This window comes from Chelonia mydas, chromosome 18 (genome assembly GCF_015237465.2).
Source record: "Chelonia mydas isolate rCheMyd1 chromosome 18, rCheMyd1.pri.v2, whole genome shotgun sequence".
Lineage (NCBI taxonomy): Eukaryota > Metazoa > Chordata > Testudines > Cheloniidae > Chelonia > Chelonia mydas.
The window spans coordinates 8,222,102-8,243,025 of NC_051258.2; the positions used below are offsets into that span (position 1 = coordinate 8,222,102).

The window sequence follows — 20,924 nt, forward strand, 5'->3', positions numbered from 1 at the left end:
AGAGTGATCCATAGATCACACTATTGTGAGGGGACTTCCCCTGAAGCAAGCTCGCTGATTAAGATGCACATTTTAATAATGATTTCTTTCTACTTGATCAAGCAGTGCAACTAGAGTTTTGTTTCTGACCTCAGTCTTACTATGTGAATATTGCAATTTCACAAATTAACCATAACTTCACTGAAGGATGCATGAAAGTGAAACTGTGGAAGAGACTTTATGCCCTATATAAACAAAAACAGCAAAAAACTTTTCAAGAGAAATATAACAAGCTAAAAAAGAGAAAGATGTGCATTTGCCCCAGCAGGAAAGGCTGTAAGTCAGCCAGACTATTGTACAGTTTCACATTTAAAAACAAGTACATAGGGGTCAAGGCTTGGCAGAAAGGAGCTCACATACCACAATGATGGACTTGGTATGAGGCACCAAAAGAACGTGATTATTGCTTTTTCTTTTTAAAATCAGTGCTGCTGGAGCAGTCTATACTCTACTCATCCAGTCTTGATACTTTGGTAAGTATTCTCATCCCCTGTTTTCATCCAGGGGCTGAATTTTCCCGTCTAAGGCCTTTTTGAAGAACTATCTTTCTCACCCCTCCCCAAACAAATAAACCGGATCTTCCAAGCTTCACATCCTTCCCCTCTAGGATTTTCCTAGTTTTTTTAAAAACTATGTCTGGTCGTTGGATTAATCTGTCCAACAGAAAATACCATCTCCTAGGAAATTAGCGGTCATGGGAGAGAGCAGGTCACTTATTTTTAGTCATGATATATAGAACATTTTCTTACCTCTCCCAAACTTTAAGGCATTCTGGGACGTCAGGGTCTCCCTGAGCACTGGCTTTGTGCTGCCAGATAAGGAGAAGCCGAGACAGCACAGACAGACTCTGAGGATGGATGTACAGAGGCCACGGTCCTTCAGAGAAAGGGGCTATCCCCAGCTGCTGTAGAAGAGTGTTCTGGCACAAGACAACAGATACACAGTTGAGAGGAAAGCCTTACATGTTGGTTTAAGTAACTACAAAACTTCAACAATCCAAAAGTGATAATAAACGGTAGGGCTCTAAGTGGATATGGAGGATGGTGTGGATTGCACTCTCAGCAAATTTGCAGATGATACTAAACTAGGAGGAGTGGTAGATACGGTGGCAGGTAGGGATAGGATACAGAGGGACCTAGACAAATTGGAGGATTGGGCCAAAAGAAATCTGATGAGGTTCAACAAGGATAAGTGCAGAGTCCTGCACTTAGGACGGAAGAATCCAATGCATCGAATTAGGGACCGAATGGCTAGGCAGCAGTTCCGCGGAAAAGGACCTAGGGGTGACAGTGGACGAGAAGCTGGATATGAGTCAACAGTGTGCCCTTGTTGCCAAGAAGGCCAATGGCATTTTGGGATGTATAAGTAGGGGCATAGCCAGCAGATCGAGGGACGTGATCGTTCCCCTCTATTCGACATTGGTGAGGCCTCATCTGGAGTACTGTGTCCAGTTTTGGGCCCCACACTACAAGAAGGATGTGGATAAATTGGAGAGAGTCCAGCGAAGGGCAACAAAAATAATTAGGGGTCTGGAACACATGACTTATGAGGAGAGGCTGAGGGAACTGGGATTGTTTAGTCTGCGGAAGAGAAGAATGAGGGGGGATTTGATAGCTGCTTTCTACTACCTGAGAGGTGGTTCCAAAGAGGATGGTTCTAGACTATTCTCAGTGGTAGAAGATGACAGGACAAGGAGTAATGGTCTCAAGTTGCAGTGGGGGAGGTTTAGGTTGGATATTAGGAAAAACTTTTTCATTAGGAGGGTGGTGAAATACTGGAATGCGTTACCTAGGGAGGTGGTGGAATCTCCTTCCTTAGAAGTTTTTAAGGTCAGGCTTGACAAAGCCCTGGCTGGGATGATTTAATTGGGGATTGGTCCTGCTTTGAGCAGGGGGTTGGACTAGATGACCTCCTGAGGTCCCTTCCAACCCTGATATTCTATGATTCTATGATATATATAGGGTTAATGCCGTAGTATTTCACCTCTGGAAGGTCACATTATTTGGCACATGTACTAAGTAAAATATGGCATAGGTACCAAGTGAAGTTACGCAGAGGGATTTTGTTGTTGTTCTTTTTAAAGCCTCCATCTACACCATAGGGGACTTTTGTTACATTAAAAAGTCTAAGAAAAAATATCATGAGTCCTGCTCACTTATGAGACCCAATACTGGCAGAAGAGATGGTGGTTTGGCAGAATGGTAGACAGACTTGCAGAGTCTATAGTTACTCTGAATGACATTAATCATGTATCCTGTTTCACTGTCAAAAGCTAAAACTCAGGTATCCTTAAGACTGGGGGGATGTGGGGAGAAAAAAACACAAAAAAATACCGAAGGAGAACAGACTGGTACTTTTATTGTGCCACAAAAACAGGAACATATGGACATGTGAAAAGAGAGATTTCACCTGAAACCACTAATCTGAAACTCTTTAAACTCTAATTACATCTATTAAGTATCCAAAACACCAATGCAAGAGGTTAACTAGTGCCAATACAGTCTCTGGAAGGCCCTTCATTCACTACCTCTTTATTTGCCAGACTGTGTTTAAGTGCCATGTCTCCAGTAAATTCTAACCAGAACCGGAGAGGTCATCCCCACTCTAACACTCCATTTCTACTGAGTGCAGTTATGCTCGCTCTCTGTTCACGTATGTCAAAAATGTAGATTTAAAAAAGAGTAACTACTTCAAAAAATTACTGTATTTAAACTATAGGGGAAAATAGTCAACAAAAGGCATAGGGTTTTGATACACTACTGTAACAGATTTACAAACCCTCTTCTTATGGCATTAAGCTTGGTCAGTACCTGTCCTGACAAAGGAACCTAGAGGCCACAAGGTTAGTATATGAAAGCAAAAGAGATCAAATCATAAAAAGCCAAGCAGGAAATTCCTACAGTAAAATGCACATTCAGAAACCATTCTTTGAAACTAACAGCATCCTAGACATGGAGAATTATTCAGTTTTCCCTTTAAACATCTCTGGAGTTAAGGAGACTAATTCAAACCCCCTTACAAATGAGTGTTGATGCAGACTGCTGCTCTCCAACTGTTTTCATTCTGGGGACTATTCTGTAGAAAAAGCATCGCCTCAAGATGCATCTCCTCTGCCAGCCCCACAATATCCCATTGCTTGGTGTTCAAAAGGGGCTCTAGAGTGAGAAGCACTGATGTACTAACATAGAATGTATTCTCCATGTAAATTCAACACCAGACACAAATGCTTTAATTTTACATCCTAACCTGCAAGGTAGGAGACTGTAGGTCCGAGGTCACCAAGGAATGGTTAAAGTGATACAATGCAGCAGCAAATTCCTCATCTGATGTGCCTGCAACACAAATGAGATTATGTCAATTTCTACTACAGCTCTACTTGGAGAGCCATGATCCCAACACTGGGCAAAGAAAACCCATGTAAAGTAGAACTCCCCCATCCTAGACATTCCCTGAGTAAAGAAGTTCTGCTCGCTCACCCTTCAGCCCATCTTTGTCCACTTCCTTGATGATGCTAGCCAGCGTGGCCATGTGCTGCTCTGAAAGAGACACACTCAGGTAGTTGCGAATGAAGTTGTTCCTGGAGTTCAGCATGGAGGAAGTAATGAAGTTCAGAATATTGGAAGCCAGGCTTAAAAACTAGAAGGAAGAAAGAGAAATGCATCTATCTTAGAAACACCAAAATCCAATAGTGGTCAAAGAAAAACTAAACAAAAAAACCTCTTTGCTAGGTAATTCACCACCCAGCTACACTCTTCCTCCATTACAAGCCAATAATTAGAGTTCAGATTTACTTCTCTCTTCTCATTACAATTAGATTGCTGTACAGCCACTCTGCTTGTCTGCCATTACAGTTTCTAGTCTTCAAGACAAACCCACTGGGATGAGTGGCTCTCTCATTCATGTCTAAAGAGCTTGCAAATCCATTATCTTGCTTAACAGCAACATTCATTTTCACTATTACCCAAAGGAATGGTTTGTCTGACAAAGTGCAGTTAACATTTCCATTTATAATTTTGCCCTCATATTTCCTCACCCCCTCCAACCTAAATCGATATTATCTTAATTATTCTCTCCCTTGACAATAGCCATTATTAATATGTACCTCCAGAAAGAGTAATTCAAAACAGCTCCTTCTGAAGCCAAGGTTTTTGGCAATCAGACCTATGGCCATTCACCCTCTACCGCAGCTAGCCAGTGACTCTCAGATCAGCAATATAATACTATGCCTGATTTAAACTGCTAAGTGCCAGACTAACAAGCCTCTTTGGCCACTGTTCAGTGCTACATCTCACTAATTACATAATTCATCACGGAGATCATAGCATACCAATTCTGGGTCCTTGCGGCTGGCCAGGATGTTTCCATTCTCCCCAGTAGCCTGTTTGTTGGGGCTTTTCACTCTAGGGGAGCTCTCCAGGGGAGGTGGGGGAGGTGGCGGGGGTGGGGCCACTTTCTCTTTACTTGGAGAAATTGTTTCTTCAAACCATTGCCCAAGGATGGGTTCACTGTCATCATCTAATAAAGAGTACATGGAAAACAATGATACAGATGCAAAATGACATTGCTTCTACCAGCTAGTTCACTAAGGAGCCCAGTAAAGGGCAATACCAGCAGCCCTACAACTTCACCTTCCCTTTCAATCACAAGGCCAATGAGCTCTATCTTCATTTGTCAGGGACTCCCCTTTGAGGGGGGAGAATTCTCAGTCTTCACCAAAGTTCCATTTGGAGCAGATATTGCCAACCCTGTAACACTGGGGGGTTGACTTCAGTACCTACAGAGCATTGCTGGTATTTCTTTTTGCCCACTGATCCTAACAAATGAGTTTAATTCTTAAGCACCACAGTGTAATCCAGTCCTGGGAGATAAAAGCTTAGTGCACAGGCTTCCATTATGTTGAAAAATAAAAAGTGTAAGACCTAGAGTTAAGATGCTTGCTGAAAACTATTACCCTGGCTGCTCTCCTCTTCAGTGCTGCTGAAGTCATCCTCATAGTACGTATTAGAATCAGTAGAGGCACTTGCATCACTGCTCATGGAACCCTTTCTCTGACGTTGCAAGACACAAGCCTTAAAAGAACAGCAGGGCAAATTAAACTACAAGATCAAAACTTGAAAGTACAATAGATAAGAACAGACTTGCTTTCAAATCCTCATCATTTCTTTTTTTATTCCTTTCTACTATAGTTCTGCTCAAATTGCTTACTGGCATCCCTATCAAGACTTTCTTCTAAATTACATCCATCATTTTCTGGGGTGGCTAACGCAGAGCCCACACAAAGACTCCAAGGTACATTTTGCATAACAATCGAAACATGAAGACTCCCCTTCTGTACACAGGACCCTTATTTTCTTAGTTCACTGGAAGCACCTGAGAACAGAGTCTGTCATAGTCACATCCTCTCCTATTCTATAAAACGGGAGACATCCAATTCCTTGTTGGTAACTTGCAACATTTATAAGTAAACACAGTTCTAAGTTCTTCTCCTTAGCATGTTAGTTGATACTTGCAATTGGAACTTTCCACGCAACTCTCACTGTTTAACTGAGAGAAGTTCCACAACAGAACTATCAACGTGCCATCTCCTACCTTTCTATAAGAAGTGGAGAGCAAAGTCAGCAGCAGATTAGTGAGCGGTACGGAATCGATCAGACGTTGAATTCTCTGAATTGATGTGCTCTGAGCCATGACATTCAGCACTGCTGGGGGACCATCAGTCTCCCATCCCTAGGGGACAGCATCAAAGGACGGTTCAAAGCATGTTCCAATGAAGAAGACTATTTAAGAAAATCAGAGTGCCACCTTCTCACCTTGTGTAGTGCCTCGACCTGCAGATCTTGAAAGAGGGATGTTAAGAGTTTGATGGCATGATTTGCTAACACCACTGACAGAACACCAAACCCTTGATGTCTGCAGAAAAAGAAAAGGTCTTGATATTAATATTTTAATCACTATTCTAATGCTATCTACTTGTCTTCTATAGGAACTGCCAAAGAATTACCAGCTCAATCTCTCCATTTTACATCACTGTCACCTCTGAGGACTTTAATCCAAACAGTGAACTGTTAGAGTATCAGGAACACTGCCTGATGCTTATATCAATTACATTTACGTCTCATTTGCAATACCGGCCAGACCAAAGTGTATACAATTTAAATTCCACAATAAGTGGAATAGGAAAATTAATTTTAGCATTTAGTTCAAGTGAAAATAATAATTCACTTGAAAATATTCTTCCACCTGAGGGCAAGGTTTACAGATTCCTACCACCCCACAACTGCATCTGCTACTATAGAGAATCGTGAATTGATTGGGGAAGGGGAGGCTCACTAAAGGTGCCAAGCCCTACTAGACAGAAATCTAGGCTCTGCTCACCCTATGGTATACAATGCCTCATCTGGTCCGATACAAGATATATTCCCTGCCCCCTGAGAAAGTACCTGGCGCTAAGCCTAAAGTGGAATCTTCATATTCCTCTACAGATAAAAAAAACCCTCCTCTTACTAAGTACTGGCTAAAAAATAGGCACAATATAATTTGTGAAAAATTAACAGAGCAATTTCTCAGTCATCTCACTCAGTTTAAACTGAAAGGGAAGAAAACTGGAGAAAAGAATATGAAGGGATTGATTATGAAGGTGGGGTGGGTGGGCGCAGGAAGTCTCTTGAAGAAGACAACCACACTCAGGAGTAACAGCCACAGCGTAACAGAACAATACCACAGTGATATGCGTAAACTGATTAACTTAGTGGAGGTATTCACATACCCTTTCCCAGGTCCCAACTTGGGAGACCCAACTCCCTCTTTGGTACGAGCAATAATGTCTCTGACTCGAAGAGCAGCCAATGGGTCTTTCTCCTTTCCCTTATCGGCCAGGGCAGTGGGGTTGAGGTTCAAGATGAGGAAGAGGCTGTTGAGCAAACACCAGGCCCCAAGCAGCTGGAAATTCTGATAATGCTAGCATTCGAACAGTGAAAAAAACAGACACACCAACATAAATCCAACTGACCAAATGCACCACCACAAAGTTACAACAAAGAAAAGGTTCCCGGTGGGATGCGATTATTACCTCTCCCCCTGCACGGCGCGAGTTGCTGATGGCTTGACCAATCATTTCATAGATTTCAAGCTGTAAGTAAAACCAAAAACCTTCGTAATCTTGCAGTGTTCTATTAGACAAGTCAATAAACTATTCCAAGTACTACTCAAACACCCTTCTCTGAAGCTTGCTCGGTTCCACTCCACAGTAATCCTCCCCACTGCAAACTCACAGATATTACTAGCTTATATTGGTATCACTCTTTCTTCAGGTGTCAGCAAGTCCAGTGCCAGGGACCAAGAGAAGCTAACAGTGATTCAAACAGTTAAAACTGGTAGGCACTTCTATGTGTAAGACCTAAATTGAGTTTCCTTCTAGTCTTTTGGTACGCTCACACCTTGAATACTGCGTGCATATGTGGTCGCCCCATCTCAAAAAAAGATATATTGGAATTGGAAAAGGTTCAGAAAAGGGCAACAAAAATTATTAGGGGTATAGAATGGCTTCCATATGAGGAGAGATAAATAAGATGGACTTTTCAGCTTAGAAAAGAGGCGACTAAGGGGGATATGATAGACGTCTATAAAATCACGAGCGGTATATAGAAAGTACATAAGTGTTATTTATTCCTTCTCATAATACAAGAACAAGGGGCCACCAAATGAAACTAATAGGTAGCAGGTTTAAAACAAACACAAGAAAGTATTTTTTCATGCAACGCACTGTCAACCTCTGGAACTCCTTGCCAGAGGGTGTTGTGAAGGCCAATACTATAACAGGGTTCCAAAGGGAGCTAGATAGATTAATGAAAGATAACCGTTGATGGATCTATTAGCCAGGATGGGCAGGAATGGTGTTCCTAGCCTCTGTTTGCTAGAAGCTGGGATTGTTGTGACAGGGGATGGATCACTGTATAATAACCTGTCTGTTCATTCCCTTTGGGGCACCTGCCACTGGCCACTGTCAGAGGACAGGATACAGGGCTTGATGGACCTGTGGTCTGACCCAGGATGGCCGTTCTTATGTTATGTTCCTTTGCATCCTTGGCAAAAATAAAGTGAAAGCAAGACAACTGCTCTCCCTTGAGCAGTTGCATTCCACGTCATCAACTTACACATTTCTGTACAATGGTGGCAGCATCATTTTCGTAATCATCTTCTTTAGAACTTGTGGATCCAGTTCGTACCTGCTGGGTGCTGCCCACATGGAGGATTGCCATGCATGTTGCCACACTCACACCTGATGAAAGAAGAGGGCAAAGGACCACATTACAGTTAAGAGCTGACCTTGGAAATCTATATTCCTGTTCACTTACACTACAGTCAGCAGTGCGGAAACTACACACGGAGTTGATTAGGCCAGGAATATTCACCATTCCAGTTGGCAGAAGAGAGGATAATTTCAGTTACCCAAAAACAACGAAGTTACATACAACCTAATACTGAGGAGGGAATCTGATGTAGCAGAAATTATTAATAGAGAATACTTTAGGCACTGATTACCTTCTCATAATTCTGGGGCGCTTACACACACTTGGGAGACAGGGCTGAATTCTAGGTATAACTAGCAAATCTAAAGGATAAACTCTGAGAAACATTTAAGTCCTGAACAACAAAGCAAAGCAGAAAAGGTGAAAGATGACAACTAAGGAAGTGTTTCATTATTGAACTTGTGCATCCCAAGGACAGGTTTGCAAGGACTGCCAACACTACCCAATGCGCCCTCAGTCACAGAAACTCTGCATTAGCACTGTCCGTTGTCATTTTGGTGACATTACAACAATTTCCTGCTTAACCTGAACACAATACTACCGAGTCAGCCTTCAGGTTTACAAAAAGGAAAGGGTACTCTAGGTTCCTAGTGCTATGGACTGGGAGTACTGTGTTACAGAGGCAAACCCCTGGGAATTCAGCATGCCTCTTGCTCCATCCAATCAAAGTCAGCCTTCAAAGAGTGTCCTGTTCAGTCCTCCCTCAGCACGGGAGGTTTAGGTTGGATATTAGGAAAAACTTTTTCACTAGGAGGGTGGTGAAACACTGGAATGCGTTACCTAGGGAGGTGGTGTAATCTCCTTCCTTACAAGTTTTTAAGGTCAGGCTTGACAAAGTCCTGGCTGGGATGATTTAGTTGGGGATTGGTCCTGCTTTGAGCAGGGGGTTGGACTAGATGACCTCCTGAGGTTCCTTACAACGCTGATATTCTATGATTCTATGAAGGAAGGAGGTCATTGTTTGGGTCTCAAAGGTGCAGGTTACAAAGCAGGGGAAATGCAGAGCTACTCAGGGCTCCAGGGAGAGTGGGGAGAGAGAAAAGACTTTTGATCTCTAGAAACATGATGCTACCAAAGGACATTAACTCACCTGCATAAAGGCAGCTGAGGGCAAGAACAGTCACATCCTGCAGCCGTGTGGGAGTCAGGGGCTCCAACACAGGGAGAGACAAAGTATCCAATGCCATGGTCACATCTATCACCAGCGAATGAAACCTATAACCACAATTGAAATGGAGTTAAGAAAAGCACATTACACTCTGGAGAGGACTTTCTGGCATCAAATGTCTAATAGAAGAGAGACAGTGGCCAGTACTGTACCACTTGTACATTCGCACTCTCTCATCTACCATACCCAATATAAACAAAGGAAGAAAAATTGAAATCTCTTACCCATTGCGGACTGCAGTGGCATCTGCTACAGTGGCTGGCATAATGAAAAACGAGTTGGCCGACACCGCATCCTGAAATCGATTTATGTACCGCAAAAAGTAAGGGAGGTTCAGACACACTCGCAGCAACTTTTCAGAGCCACCTATCCGACATAAATCAGAAAAAAAACGGGCCATTGTTTTACCTTTGTTGTTCCACTGGATGGCTTTAAAACTAGAATTAAGGTGACAGAGTGAATGAGCCACGGACTTAAATCAGTGGGGATAAAATTTTCCCCATATTTCATCTGTGGCATTATCTTTAAAATGAATGCAGTTGCAATTTGTTGTGAGGAAATATAGGGATGGCACCAGAGATCAGGTAATTGGGATAAAGAAACCTAAGTTAAAATCTAGTTTAAATGCACCACAGGATAGCAGCCAAAAAAGTAACAGAGAAGGTGTAACGTGGAAGGTCTCATGCTCATCTTGTGTGCTACATTAGACCTAACTTATGCAGCAGTGACTCCCAACCCCATCACTCGTGCCCAGTCAGTATGCCATCCCTTGTCATTTTACACTGCCTTTTTCTATGTATCATAGCTATTTGCATGTAAGTGAAATCATCATCTTCATCCTGTTCCTAACAAATAAGTATCCACATCACAGCCACCAACTTTACAGGCAATCTCAATACAAAGACAAAGCACTGAGTGGGTCTTGGAGGATGAACTCAACCTCCACCCATAGAGCTAGTTCCTTCAGGTTAGGGATGGCAGGGTGTGATATAGGGCAGGCTTACACTATCGTTACCCATCCTGCATCTCTGCAGTAGAGGACTTAAGGCTCCAGGGCTTACACTCTGGGATGTTCCAAGAACACTTTTTATTAATTATTAATTTTTATTATTATTATTATTATTATTATTAAAAGCTCATTCTTACCAAGCTCTTGCAGGCTGGCTACATTCTGAGCAATGAATATACTTTTGGTCTTCGCCACAGAGGCTTGATCTGTGGATGTCTGATTATCACTTTCTCCTTCCACCTAATAAACAAGCAGACGTTAAATACAGCAGTGGTTCTCAACCAGGGGTCCAGGGCCCCCTGGGGGGGGCCACAAGCAGGTTTCAGGGGGTCCGCCAAGCAAGGCCAGCATTAGACACACTGGAGCCCAGGGCAGAAAACCAAAGCCCCAGCACATGGAGTTGAAGTCCAGGGCCCCGAGTCCCACCACCCAGGACTGAAGCCTGAGCAATGTAGCTTTGCGGGGACCCCTGCGGCGTGGGTACCCAGGCAATTGCTGTGATTGCTACCCCCTAACGCTGGCTCTGGCTTTTATATGCAGAAAACCAGTTGTGGCACAGTTGGGCTGTGGAGAACTCCTGAAATACAGGACAACCAGCATCTGAAAATGGGGTGTTACTGCAGGTCTCTTTACGGGAGCAAGACTGATCTGCAACACAACTCAACGAGGAGCCACACCTCCAAAGATGTTAGCTTTCCATACTGTGATAAATCAGTCACCAAAAGATTTACCATACTTTCCTCCATCTCATTGACACTTACCCACATGCAAATGAGATTTAACCAGTGCAGAAGAGCTTCATCTGAGTATATATATAAAAAGCTCCCTGTTCATCTCCTATAGCCTTCTGCCCATCCCTATGCTCACACCAGTAGTATTAGGAATATGGCACTTCTGTTCTAAGGCTGTTTGTTCACCTGGGTGTCTGGAGCAAGAGATGGTGATGCTGTCACTCTAGGGTTAAAAACTGATGTCAGTTGATTCAGGAAGTTCATCTGCACCTCTTTCTGTCGCAGTTCAGGGTTCACTGGAGAGGCCAACTCTTTCTGATCCTCCACTGCAGGGGCAGAAGCAGAGTGTCATTCCACATGTCAAGGGTAGGAAGAGTGCAGTGCTTTGTATACCTAAGGGAAGTACTGCATTGAAACAACAAGCATGTGCTAAGATTACATTGAAGCACTTACCATCAGACAGGGTTTTGATAGTCTGAGGCAGCTTGGCTGATTTCATCATTGCTGTGAAAGTAATAATTTCAGTTCTGTCCAGGCGGCTGCAGCCAGTGCAGAGCCCCTTTATCAGCAGAATCAGGTGTTTCTACAAAAAGGACACCAAATCAAATCCAAGTGCTCTTTTTCCCTATTTTTCCCTCAACATTGATTCCCTCTGGGGCACCTGGCATTGGCCCCTGTCAGAAGACAGGATACTGGGGTAGATGGACCTTTTCTCTGACCCAGTGTGACCGTTCTTATGTTCCCCTCACAGGCCTAAGCTGACCTCTCATCTAGGAGCATGGAAGGGAATGAACAGCAGATGAGAGAGCAGCCAGGACTTGAATCCTCTCCCTGCTACAGAACAGCACTTGGAGAAGCAATCTTTCTGATAGTGTACTCGGGCTCAGAACAAGTAAGTGATCACCTTGTGTCTGAGCCTCAGAAGCCAATTTACCTTTAGGATTTTAATTGATTGTGAAACTCAGCAACTTGTTTTCTTTTTGTGGAAGAGGAAAACTCTCCGTAGGAGAGGAACACATGACCAGAGAAGAGTTTGTTTCTTACACAAGAAGAACAAATGAGTTGGCAATGTGAAAGCATCTCTCAAGATGCAAAGCAGAGAAAATAGAAAATCAGAATGGATGTTCAGAGTTAATTTTGCTCCTTGAAGTCTATTTAATCACAAATCTGCAGGCAACACTCATCTTAATGCCTGTGCACAGGAATTCTGGAAAAAGAAGGCATTAACAAGGAAGATCCAGTAGGTTACAAGTACCATGTGTCGCAGGCAGGCAAGGGACGGTGGATTAGGTCACTTTCCATCCCTGCAGAAGCGTTTCCTGTTTCTCTCCTTTTTCCTTCCCCCACCACAACCCTTACCCAACTGAGGATGCGGCAACAAGATAGTGTTACAAGTGTTACCCTTCTAGGGCACTAAATCTTAAATATTTCTAGAATAACTTTGCATCTTGGAACAGCTCCCAAAATTACACTAGAGCAGACACTAAGAAGGAAGAAGCCACGCACCCTTTCTCTGATATAGTTCTGCTTCCAGTCTCAAAATCCACCCTTCTACTCACCTGTGAAACAGCACATGCCTCATCTGGGTTTTCAAGTCGCAGTAGTGAGAATTCGATCAGAACTTTACAAGCAGCTGCCACGGACTGCAGCTGGTTCCTGGGTACTACAAAAGTAAAAAGCTTGTATCATTTAACCCCACCTTCTGAGAGTTAAATCACTGGAATACATTCTTAACTATACAGAAGAAAACAGTGCGCGAGAGACAGACGAGAGGGTCTGATCCCAATACTCTTATAAATAGCACCTCACTCCACATTTAGTCCCAGTAACTTCAACAGAACCACTTGCAGAGTAACATACTGTATTGATAGAAGATTAAGTTTAGTCTATTTCTTTATTAGACAATAATATACAAGGAACATCTGTAAAGCAAGAATAATTATCTATACAGGTGTAAGGGCCACCATAGATACAAGGGATACTATAATAGTATTTAGTATCAGAGGGGTAGCCGTGTTAGTCTGGATCTGTAAAAGCGGCAAAGAGTCCTGTGGCACCTTCTTGACTAACAGACATATTGGAGCATAAGCTTTCATGGGTGAATACCCACTTCGTCGGATGCATGTAGTGGAAATTTCCAGAGGCAAGTATAAATACGCAAGCTATAATAGCATTTGCTATTTTGCATTACAATGACACTAAAAGGCTTCAATAAATGAGAAAAGTCATAAAGCAAAGAGTTCACCATTAGTTTTGTATTAGATTTCACTTACAATGCCTAGATCCTTAGGGCTGTGCTTCCCCCACACTCGTGAAACAGGCTGCTAGAACAACTGCTGGCAAGTGCCAGACCCACAAACTCTTCATTAACATCTGATTCAGAAAACAGACTTGAAGCAAGTACCGAAAGAATGACATCCCTGTTCATTACATCCCAGTCACTAGACAAGAAGTAGGACATGCTGAACACTTACTTAGGCCACACACTGTGGTGATGTAATGAGTGGAGAGCGCAACAAAGGAGGAGTAGAAGGGCTCATATTGTTTGTCGTGGTGCAGGATTTCAGATTCACTGCAATAAGAAAACGTAACAGGAAAGCAAGTCAGTTGCATAAAATAATAGTAAATGTTTGAGTGCTTTGAAGATGTGACATTTATTAATACATGGAAGGCAAGATGATTTAAATTTAATGATTTTAATTCCAAATATATATTCAAAATAAAACATGGGGAATAAAATTATTTTCCACAGAGCAATGCAGCATCTCTGCTCTTCCCTATGTGCAAGGAGCTCTCTGACATCATCCATGTGGACTTCTGCATAAACAGTGAGAGGAAAATACCAAGGTCAAAATCCACTGTGGATCACAGAAGAGAATTCTGATGCAATAAACATTTTGCCCTTCTGCTTTCAAGAGTTTGCCACATTTTGCCTTTACTCCCAACATCCCCTTCTATTACTTTTTAACAGAGGATCACTCTCATCTTAGCTGCCTATAAGTTTTGCACCGTTGGCCAGGGTTTGCTAGGACAGGAGGCAATTCTGCAGAATGGAGAGCTCAAAACAGTCAGTTACAGTGACAAATATAACAACATACTTTGTGAAGAGAGGAAAGGAAGGGAAATTTTGGCAGAGCTGCCACACACCTGGAGAAAAATACATTTGCTGAAATCTGTCCTAGAGATGCGGCCTCAAAGATTCATTTAAGATTTTTTTGTGCTCCCCACATAAAATCAATGTCAATGCTGGAAACAAACTGCTCACCCCCAGTGAAGGAAGTGTTAATGTCAGCTCAAATGTCGGACTAAAAATAGTAAAATAAAAAAACACCCCTATGCGCATGAAAGATCTTTAAAAATAATTGCAGCTTAGTTCTTTGCTTGACAGTCAGGGAGATGGAAGATGACTTACCCACAGCACAGATATAGCATGGGCAGTGGCAGATCAAGCTTCACACACTGTCCCACTGATGTGTCTCAACATTAGCATGGATAGGCCTCCTTGGAATGAGAAGGTAGCTGTGTCTTAAGGGCTAATTCAGTCCTCAGTTTTTCTTGTGACTGACGTAGCGGTGCTTATAGCGGTGACACTGTGTGATGTGGATACCTGCCCACTAGCTAATGAATCGTATCACACGAGCCATCAGATGATCGTAACTGTCATTCAGTACCGACCAGATCTGAACTAGTAATTTAGGACGAAAGACTTGCCTGTTGGTCACAAAAACTGTGGTGATGTGGTTTGACGGCCGACAGAAGACACTTTGCAGTAACAAATGAGATACTGCAGTTCAAACCCTGGAATCTGCCTCAATTCAGCAGAGGCAGGGGAAGCAGCAGGAATAGTTTCTAAACTTTCTGGTAAGGGCAAGACTTACATTGGTTATAAATACAATCTGTTGCCCTGCTGAGAGGGAGAAGAATTTTCCCACCGCTATAGGATTATTATTTAATCATTTATACTCCTGTACCTTCTAGAGACCTCAACTGAGAGGCTATCAGGACTCCATTAAGATGACTTGCACAGACACATAGTAAGATACAGTCCTGCCCCGAGAAGCTTACGACTGAAGACAAAAGGCAAGAGAATGAAAGCACTTTTCTCATTTCACAGACAGGGGAACTGAGGCAGAGAGAAATTAAGTGACCTGCCCATGATAATACGGATTCTGCAGAAGAGGCAGAATTGAACCTAGGTCACCTGAGTCACAGTCCAGTGTCTTAACCACAAGACTATCCTTCCTCTCAGTACATTGTTTTTCTTCAATGTTCCGTGCCTGCCTGCTATCTGACTGCATGATTGACTTTATCCTGCCCAGTTGCCACTGCTTTGGAAGCAGACAGAGATCCAAGAGCAGTTAGAGTGCCCCAGCGCTCAGCTAACATTTTCACGACGGTGTGTCTGGACCCCTGTTGTGTTCCATGACTGTGTTCAGTGGCAGACCATGCAGCAATAAGAAACTGACAAAGAATGATTTCCCTAATCCCCCTCATCAGATACGTAATAAATCAAATACAGACAGTGAGGGAAATATTGGAATAAGGTTTGAGTGGAGGAAAAACTCAAAAAATAAATGAATGGAAAACAAGTGGAAGATACCTTTGCAGTTTCCTGACTCTAATCTCATTGGATGATCTGCCTCTCCCAATATTGAAGAATCCCTATCTTAGTTTTCTGCCTCCCTTGAGTTTAGGCATTTGAAACCAAAACTCTCCCCACTTCCAAAGTGAATCTAGAAGTACTCCCACAGCTTTGTCTTAAATCCCTGGAAACATGAGAGGAAGTTTTAATACTCTTTCATCCTGTCTACATGTCTGGTTATATGCTTCAGTGATTTCCACAGCACCGCATTTATTATTTATCAGTACTCTGCAGCTATTTATTTTTAGGAAGTTCTTAATGCCAGTCAGCCACTTAGGAACAAACACTTTGCCATACTAGATCGAAAAAATGAACCCTCAGGTTTGGTATCCTGTCTCCAGCAGTCAAAATAGATCACGCCCTTACATTACCTGCACACTGGTGTAATCTTAAACATCCAGGAGGAAGAAACAAGGAACAACTCCCTGCTGACCTGTGCAGCGATCAGTTAATGACTAGTCTTTTCCCCTTTTCTATTTTCCAGTCACATTTTGCCATCTTATTGTGAAACTTACCTGAAATAGTTAAAGAAAATAGTTCTGAATTCAGAGCTACAGACCTGCTGTCTTCATCCCTTAGAGAGGGAATGTAGCACAGTTTATTCTTTTACGTAGGCAAGAGCAGTCAGTAAGATTCTAGGGGCTTCATTTCATGATATTCAGTTACAATAAAACAGTTCACCCCTTCCTACCTCCTGCCAGTATTTTACTCTCCTGTTGTAAACCTAATTCAGATGCAAGAACAACGCCTACCAATACAAACGGAAATTGTATGTGGATTTAGGGTAGCACATAGCTTAGTTTTTAATAATTTGGAAGTTCTCAGTACAATTTATTCCTGTAATTTAGGAATCAGACTGCTTCACCATAAATCCAAAGAATCTAGAGGCTTGAAAATAGACCTCTCCAAAGTTCATATTCTCACATGTTCAGATTCAGTAGTAGGCTTTGCTCTTCTACCTCTTTGTGCACAATTGTAAATTAGCAGCAACATCCATACGTGATGTATTTTAAAGAGAATGAGCAAGAACAATCTGGGGATGATCACGTATCCAACAATTTGGCAGCTACTCTCAGCTATTGCTACTGTTCTGTTGTGTAAGGCAAATTGTGTGATATACAAATCCCTCCAGGGTTACATGAGGCCAAAGGCAGAGGAACTAGAAAGCAGGGAATTTGAAGATGAGAGATTTGTTTTTTTTATTATTAAAAGAGCAGTCACATAGTCAATAAGTAATTTATATTCTCAACAGGTCTGTTTTTGTAAATAATGAAGCACAGCAAAAATATTCAACTATGTAACTTATGTTGGGGCACAAATGTTTGTTAATTTATGATATTACACATTCACCACGATGAAATCTTATTTCACACAACCCGAACCCTCTGAGAGAAACACATGTCAGAAATAGATTGTAATCTTTGTTTATATTCCAGTAGCACCCAGAGGCTCTAATCATGAGCAAGGCCCCATTGCACTGTTTGGATTTGAGCCAGCTTCTGTTGACTTTAATGGTTCGGGATCAGGCCCTTTATGTACAACAGTTTTCACTAAGGCCTCCCTCTTGAAGAGGAATAGACTGACTCAAAAAAAAGTTCTTAATATATGAACTTCTCCCCCGAGTCTGTCCCGTTTGACTCAAAGAAACTTTTTTTTTGTATACACACTGGATTCCAAGTTGATGGTGCAATTTCACATCATTAATTTCATAATTCAAAGTTAATTTTACAATATTTAAGCAAGAGGGTTACTAGCTGCCAAACATGTGTCATTATGAAAACTCCTCCATTAAGCTGTTAATGCCTAAAACTAAGAACCAAAAGCAGCAGTTCTCAGGAAAACAGATCATGTCCTGTTTTTGAAAGTTATTTCAAAGTGTTTAAATACATGCACTCTTTATTTATTCGGACAGCATTACATTATGCTGATCATGACGACAACTATGCACCTCATGGATTTTATGAATTACACCCGCTGATACACAAATTAGAAAATTCAACAGTATCTTTTTGAAAATAACTTCTACCATGTCTAAAAGTTGAGCCTGGTTTAAAATATAATCATATGCATTATCTTCTGTTTTCTTCCCCAGTTAAGGGTCCTCAAATCCATAGGGCTATGCAGCACCACAGTGGGGCCACAGTCTGAAACAGAAGGTCCAATCTTACAAAGCACAGAGTGCCCTCAACTCCCATAAGCTTCAGTGGGTCTGGAGGGCACTCAACACATCAGATTAGGCCCTCCAAAAACAGTTCTCACAATAATGATAAATTATTGGTCTAAATCCATAAATCAGGTCAATAGTTTCATTATTGAAGAAAGAACATAAAGGATCAAAGACAGCCATCGATACAACGATCAACATTTTTGAAATATGTATTTTATTAAGGCGGTGATGAATTTGCCTACTCAACAGCTGAGATCCACAAGAGAAAGACCATGCTAGGGAAGCCTTCAAAAGCAGGATTTGCAAGAATGTTCTTGAATAGCATGAACACATATGCAGGTTTCTAGGTGAACCATCATACACATATGTGCAAAAGTTTCCTGCTTTAGGTATCTACTGTTTAGGGTATTTTGTCTGATTTGGCAAAACAATGTTTTATTGTAACTGTTTTCCTAATGTGTCAAGTTTGGGATTTTTGTTTTGTTCTTTTTTGCTTCCTAACAGGCAATTGAGAGTTATATTTCTCTGTAACTGAAAATAAGGTGGTGGTATTCATACTTAAAGCTCAGGCTATACAAGAACTACTTCAGTCATGCATTAAGAAAAGGAGTACTTGTGGCACATTAGAGACTAACAAATTTATTTGAGCATAAGCTTTCGTGAGCTACAGAGTCACGCATTAATAACATTAGAAAATATTCCCAATGGCAAATACACTATGCACTCAAAATGAAACACCTCCAGCTTCTGGGAAAGACAGACGAGATCAGAAAGAACCTTGCCTTTGAGTAAAACTTCCACCTCCGTATTTTTTAAAAATAGTTTCAGTGACAGAACCTAAATCCAATCCCATTTAATCTAATGAGATGAAGGTCTAGTACCCCATTGTCCAAGGACCACAATAGTTTGCATTATGCAGCATATAAGATCACAACACATTTTTAACCAGAGAAATATGAACACAGAACAAGTCTAAAAATATGAGAAGGGTATAATTACCAAGGATAAGGCAGAGCTCATCTTTTTTACAAGACACCAATTAGCTCCAAAAAATGGAGAAAGGGGATATGAACCCTGTCCCCACTTGCTGCCCTTGGGAGCTCACAATCTGAGAAGCCCAGACTCTCAGAAGCTGGGGAGAGGCAGGGTGCTAGTGATCCTACCAGGGTGGAGTTCCCAGGACGCTGCTTGGAATTCCATTTTCCGTAGTAGCCTCGGGCTAGCAGCTGCTGGATACACTGAAGCCCCACCCCATCCCTGCCTGGAAAAGGCAAAGTGTTGACACCTTCCCCGTGCCCCTGAGCGCCCGCCAATCTAGCCCTCCCCAGGTCTCCCAGAGGAGCCATTGCTGTCACCCTGTTAGCTGCCCCCAGCAGCAAGACACCGAATCTGGTCAGTTTCGGTCCGGGGCCGCCCGAGACAGCGCTGAGCTGCCGCCGAGGCCCGAGAGCGGCGCCTGCCTGCCGGCGCGGGGCTCGGCTCAGACTAGCTAGGCAGCGCTAGCGGGGCGGGCTCCCCAGGCCGGCGGGGGGGGGCAGGGGAACAGGGGAGGGGACTGGCTTGGGGTGGGGGGGGCCCCCAGCACAGCGCCTAGAGAACGGGGGCGGGAGGGACAGGCGCGGGGCTGGGGGCCTTCTCTGACCCTGCCAGGTCCCCGCCCTCAGAGCCGAGAGAAGCGGACCGACACCCCCGCGGCCCCGGCCCCACCTCTCGATGACCGAGGCCAGCAGCTGCGGCAGCTCCCTCATCTCGAAGGCCGAGTAGGAGGCGGAGAGCAGCGGCCGCACTGCCACCTCCCAGCCCGGCTCCCCCGGGGTCTCCGCTCCGCCACCCGACGCCGCCATCTTGTTGCCGCCTCCTCGGTTGGGGGGAAGGGGGGGGGGGAGAGCGAGAGAGAGACAGGAAACACTTCTGCAGGGACAGGAAGTGACCTCATCCGCCTTCCCTCGCCTGCGCGCGACACACAGTACTCCGGCCTAGCCGTATGACGTAGACAGAGGATGGGGCGGGGCGCGGCATGCGCTTTGCTGAGGCGCCTGGGCAGATGAGTCAGCACCACCTCGGCACATGCGCAGGAGAGTATTGTCGTCCCCCGCCAGCTGCGCATGGGCAGCAGGTGCGCGAGTTGCCAATCCCCGGCTCGGCTGAGCGGGTGCCGGGGCGTAGCAGGCAGCAGCCCGGGAGGGGGGTCGAGGTGGCCGGGCAGGAGAAGCCAGGGGCGGGGGGTTCTCACTCCTCCCGCGACCCTCTGCCAGAGCCAGGAGCCCCCCGTGCCCTGGCGGTCAGCTCACGGCTGCTGGGTCCGGCCTCGGCCGTGGGGCAGACGCGCCCCGCCTCGAAGTGCCTCAACCCCAGCGGCCGTGAGTCCGGCCCTGCCCGCTTTCCCGCCTCGTTCGTGGCGTGGCGCCCCGTCAGCCGGAGGGCGAGGCACCGCTCTGTCTGCGGTTACGGGCAGCGTAGCCGTCGGGGCGGGTTTAAGAGCCTGACCCTTGTGGTGTCACACAGTGCGGCTAACAAAAGCCGGTGGGGTAAGTTCCTCTCTCTGAGGCTTTGTCAAACAGGTGTAAAGAGACTCTTTTCTGAGCGATTAGAAAGAAACCGAACAAAAGGGGAGTAAAAGGTAAATACACACTAGCTCCTTGTCTTTGCCTCTAAGGCCCCTCACCACATAGCCCTGCTCTCTGGGGTAGGGATTGTCTTCATTAACGCTTCTCTGAACACGGCCTCATACAATGGGGCTTGGTTGGTATTCCTAGGCATTACAGTAATACAAACAAGTGATCTGAACCATAACGTCAAACATCCTTTCGTTTGTATTCAGAGGATATGTGATGAGCTGTGTCCTCACACAACTCCTAG

At 43.8% G+C, this 20,924-nt stretch overlaps 1 protein-coding gene across 5 annotated transcripts in view; it reads right to left on the minus strand.

The window, feature by feature from the left end:
- The window catches only part of UBR4 (ubiquitin protein ligase E3 component n-recognin 4), a 114,864-nt gene extending 94,712 nt beyond the window's left edge, over window positions 1-20,152 (minus strand). For all 5 annotated transcript variants that reach the window (XM_037881067.2, XM_043531898.1, XM_037881065.2 and 2 more), the window contains exons 1-18: window positions 19,773-20,152; window positions 13,731-13,828; window positions 12,816-12,919; window positions 11,710-11,839; window positions 11,443-11,582; window positions 10,663-10,765; window positions 9,741-9,882; window positions 9,439-9,563; window positions 8,193-8,317; window positions 7,109-7,168; window positions 6,806-6,996; window positions 5,850-5,949; window positions 5,629-5,766; window positions 4,991-5,108; window positions 4,367-4,554; window positions 3,516-3,675; window positions 3,286-3,371; window positions 789-958 (exon numbers count right to left, since the gene is read on the minus strand). In XM_037881067.2, the coding sequence (XP_037736995.1) occupies window positions 789-958; window positions 3,286-3,371; window positions 3,516-3,675; window positions 4,367-4,554; window positions 4,991-5,108; window positions 5,629-5,766; window positions 5,850-5,949; window positions 6,806-6,996; window positions 7,109-7,168; window positions 8,193-8,317; window positions 9,439-9,563; window positions 9,741-9,882; window positions 10,663-10,765; window positions 11,443-11,582; window positions 11,710-11,839; window positions 12,816-12,919; window positions 13,731-13,828; window positions 19,773-19,909 (2,315 nt within the window). In that variant the 5' untranslated portion in view covers window positions 19,910-20,152. The remainder of the gene's footprint in view (window positions 1-788; window positions 959-3,285; window positions 3,372-3,515; window positions 3,676-4,366; window positions 4,555-4,990; window positions 5,109-5,628; window positions 5,767-5,849; window positions 5,950-6,805; window positions 6,997-7,108; window positions 7,169-8,192; window positions 8,318-9,438; window positions 9,564-9,740; window positions 9,883-10,662; window positions 10,766-11,442; window positions 11,583-11,709; window positions 11,840-12,815; window positions 12,920-13,730; window positions 13,829-19,772) is intronic.
- Window positions 20,153-20,924: the final 772 nt, after the last annotated feature.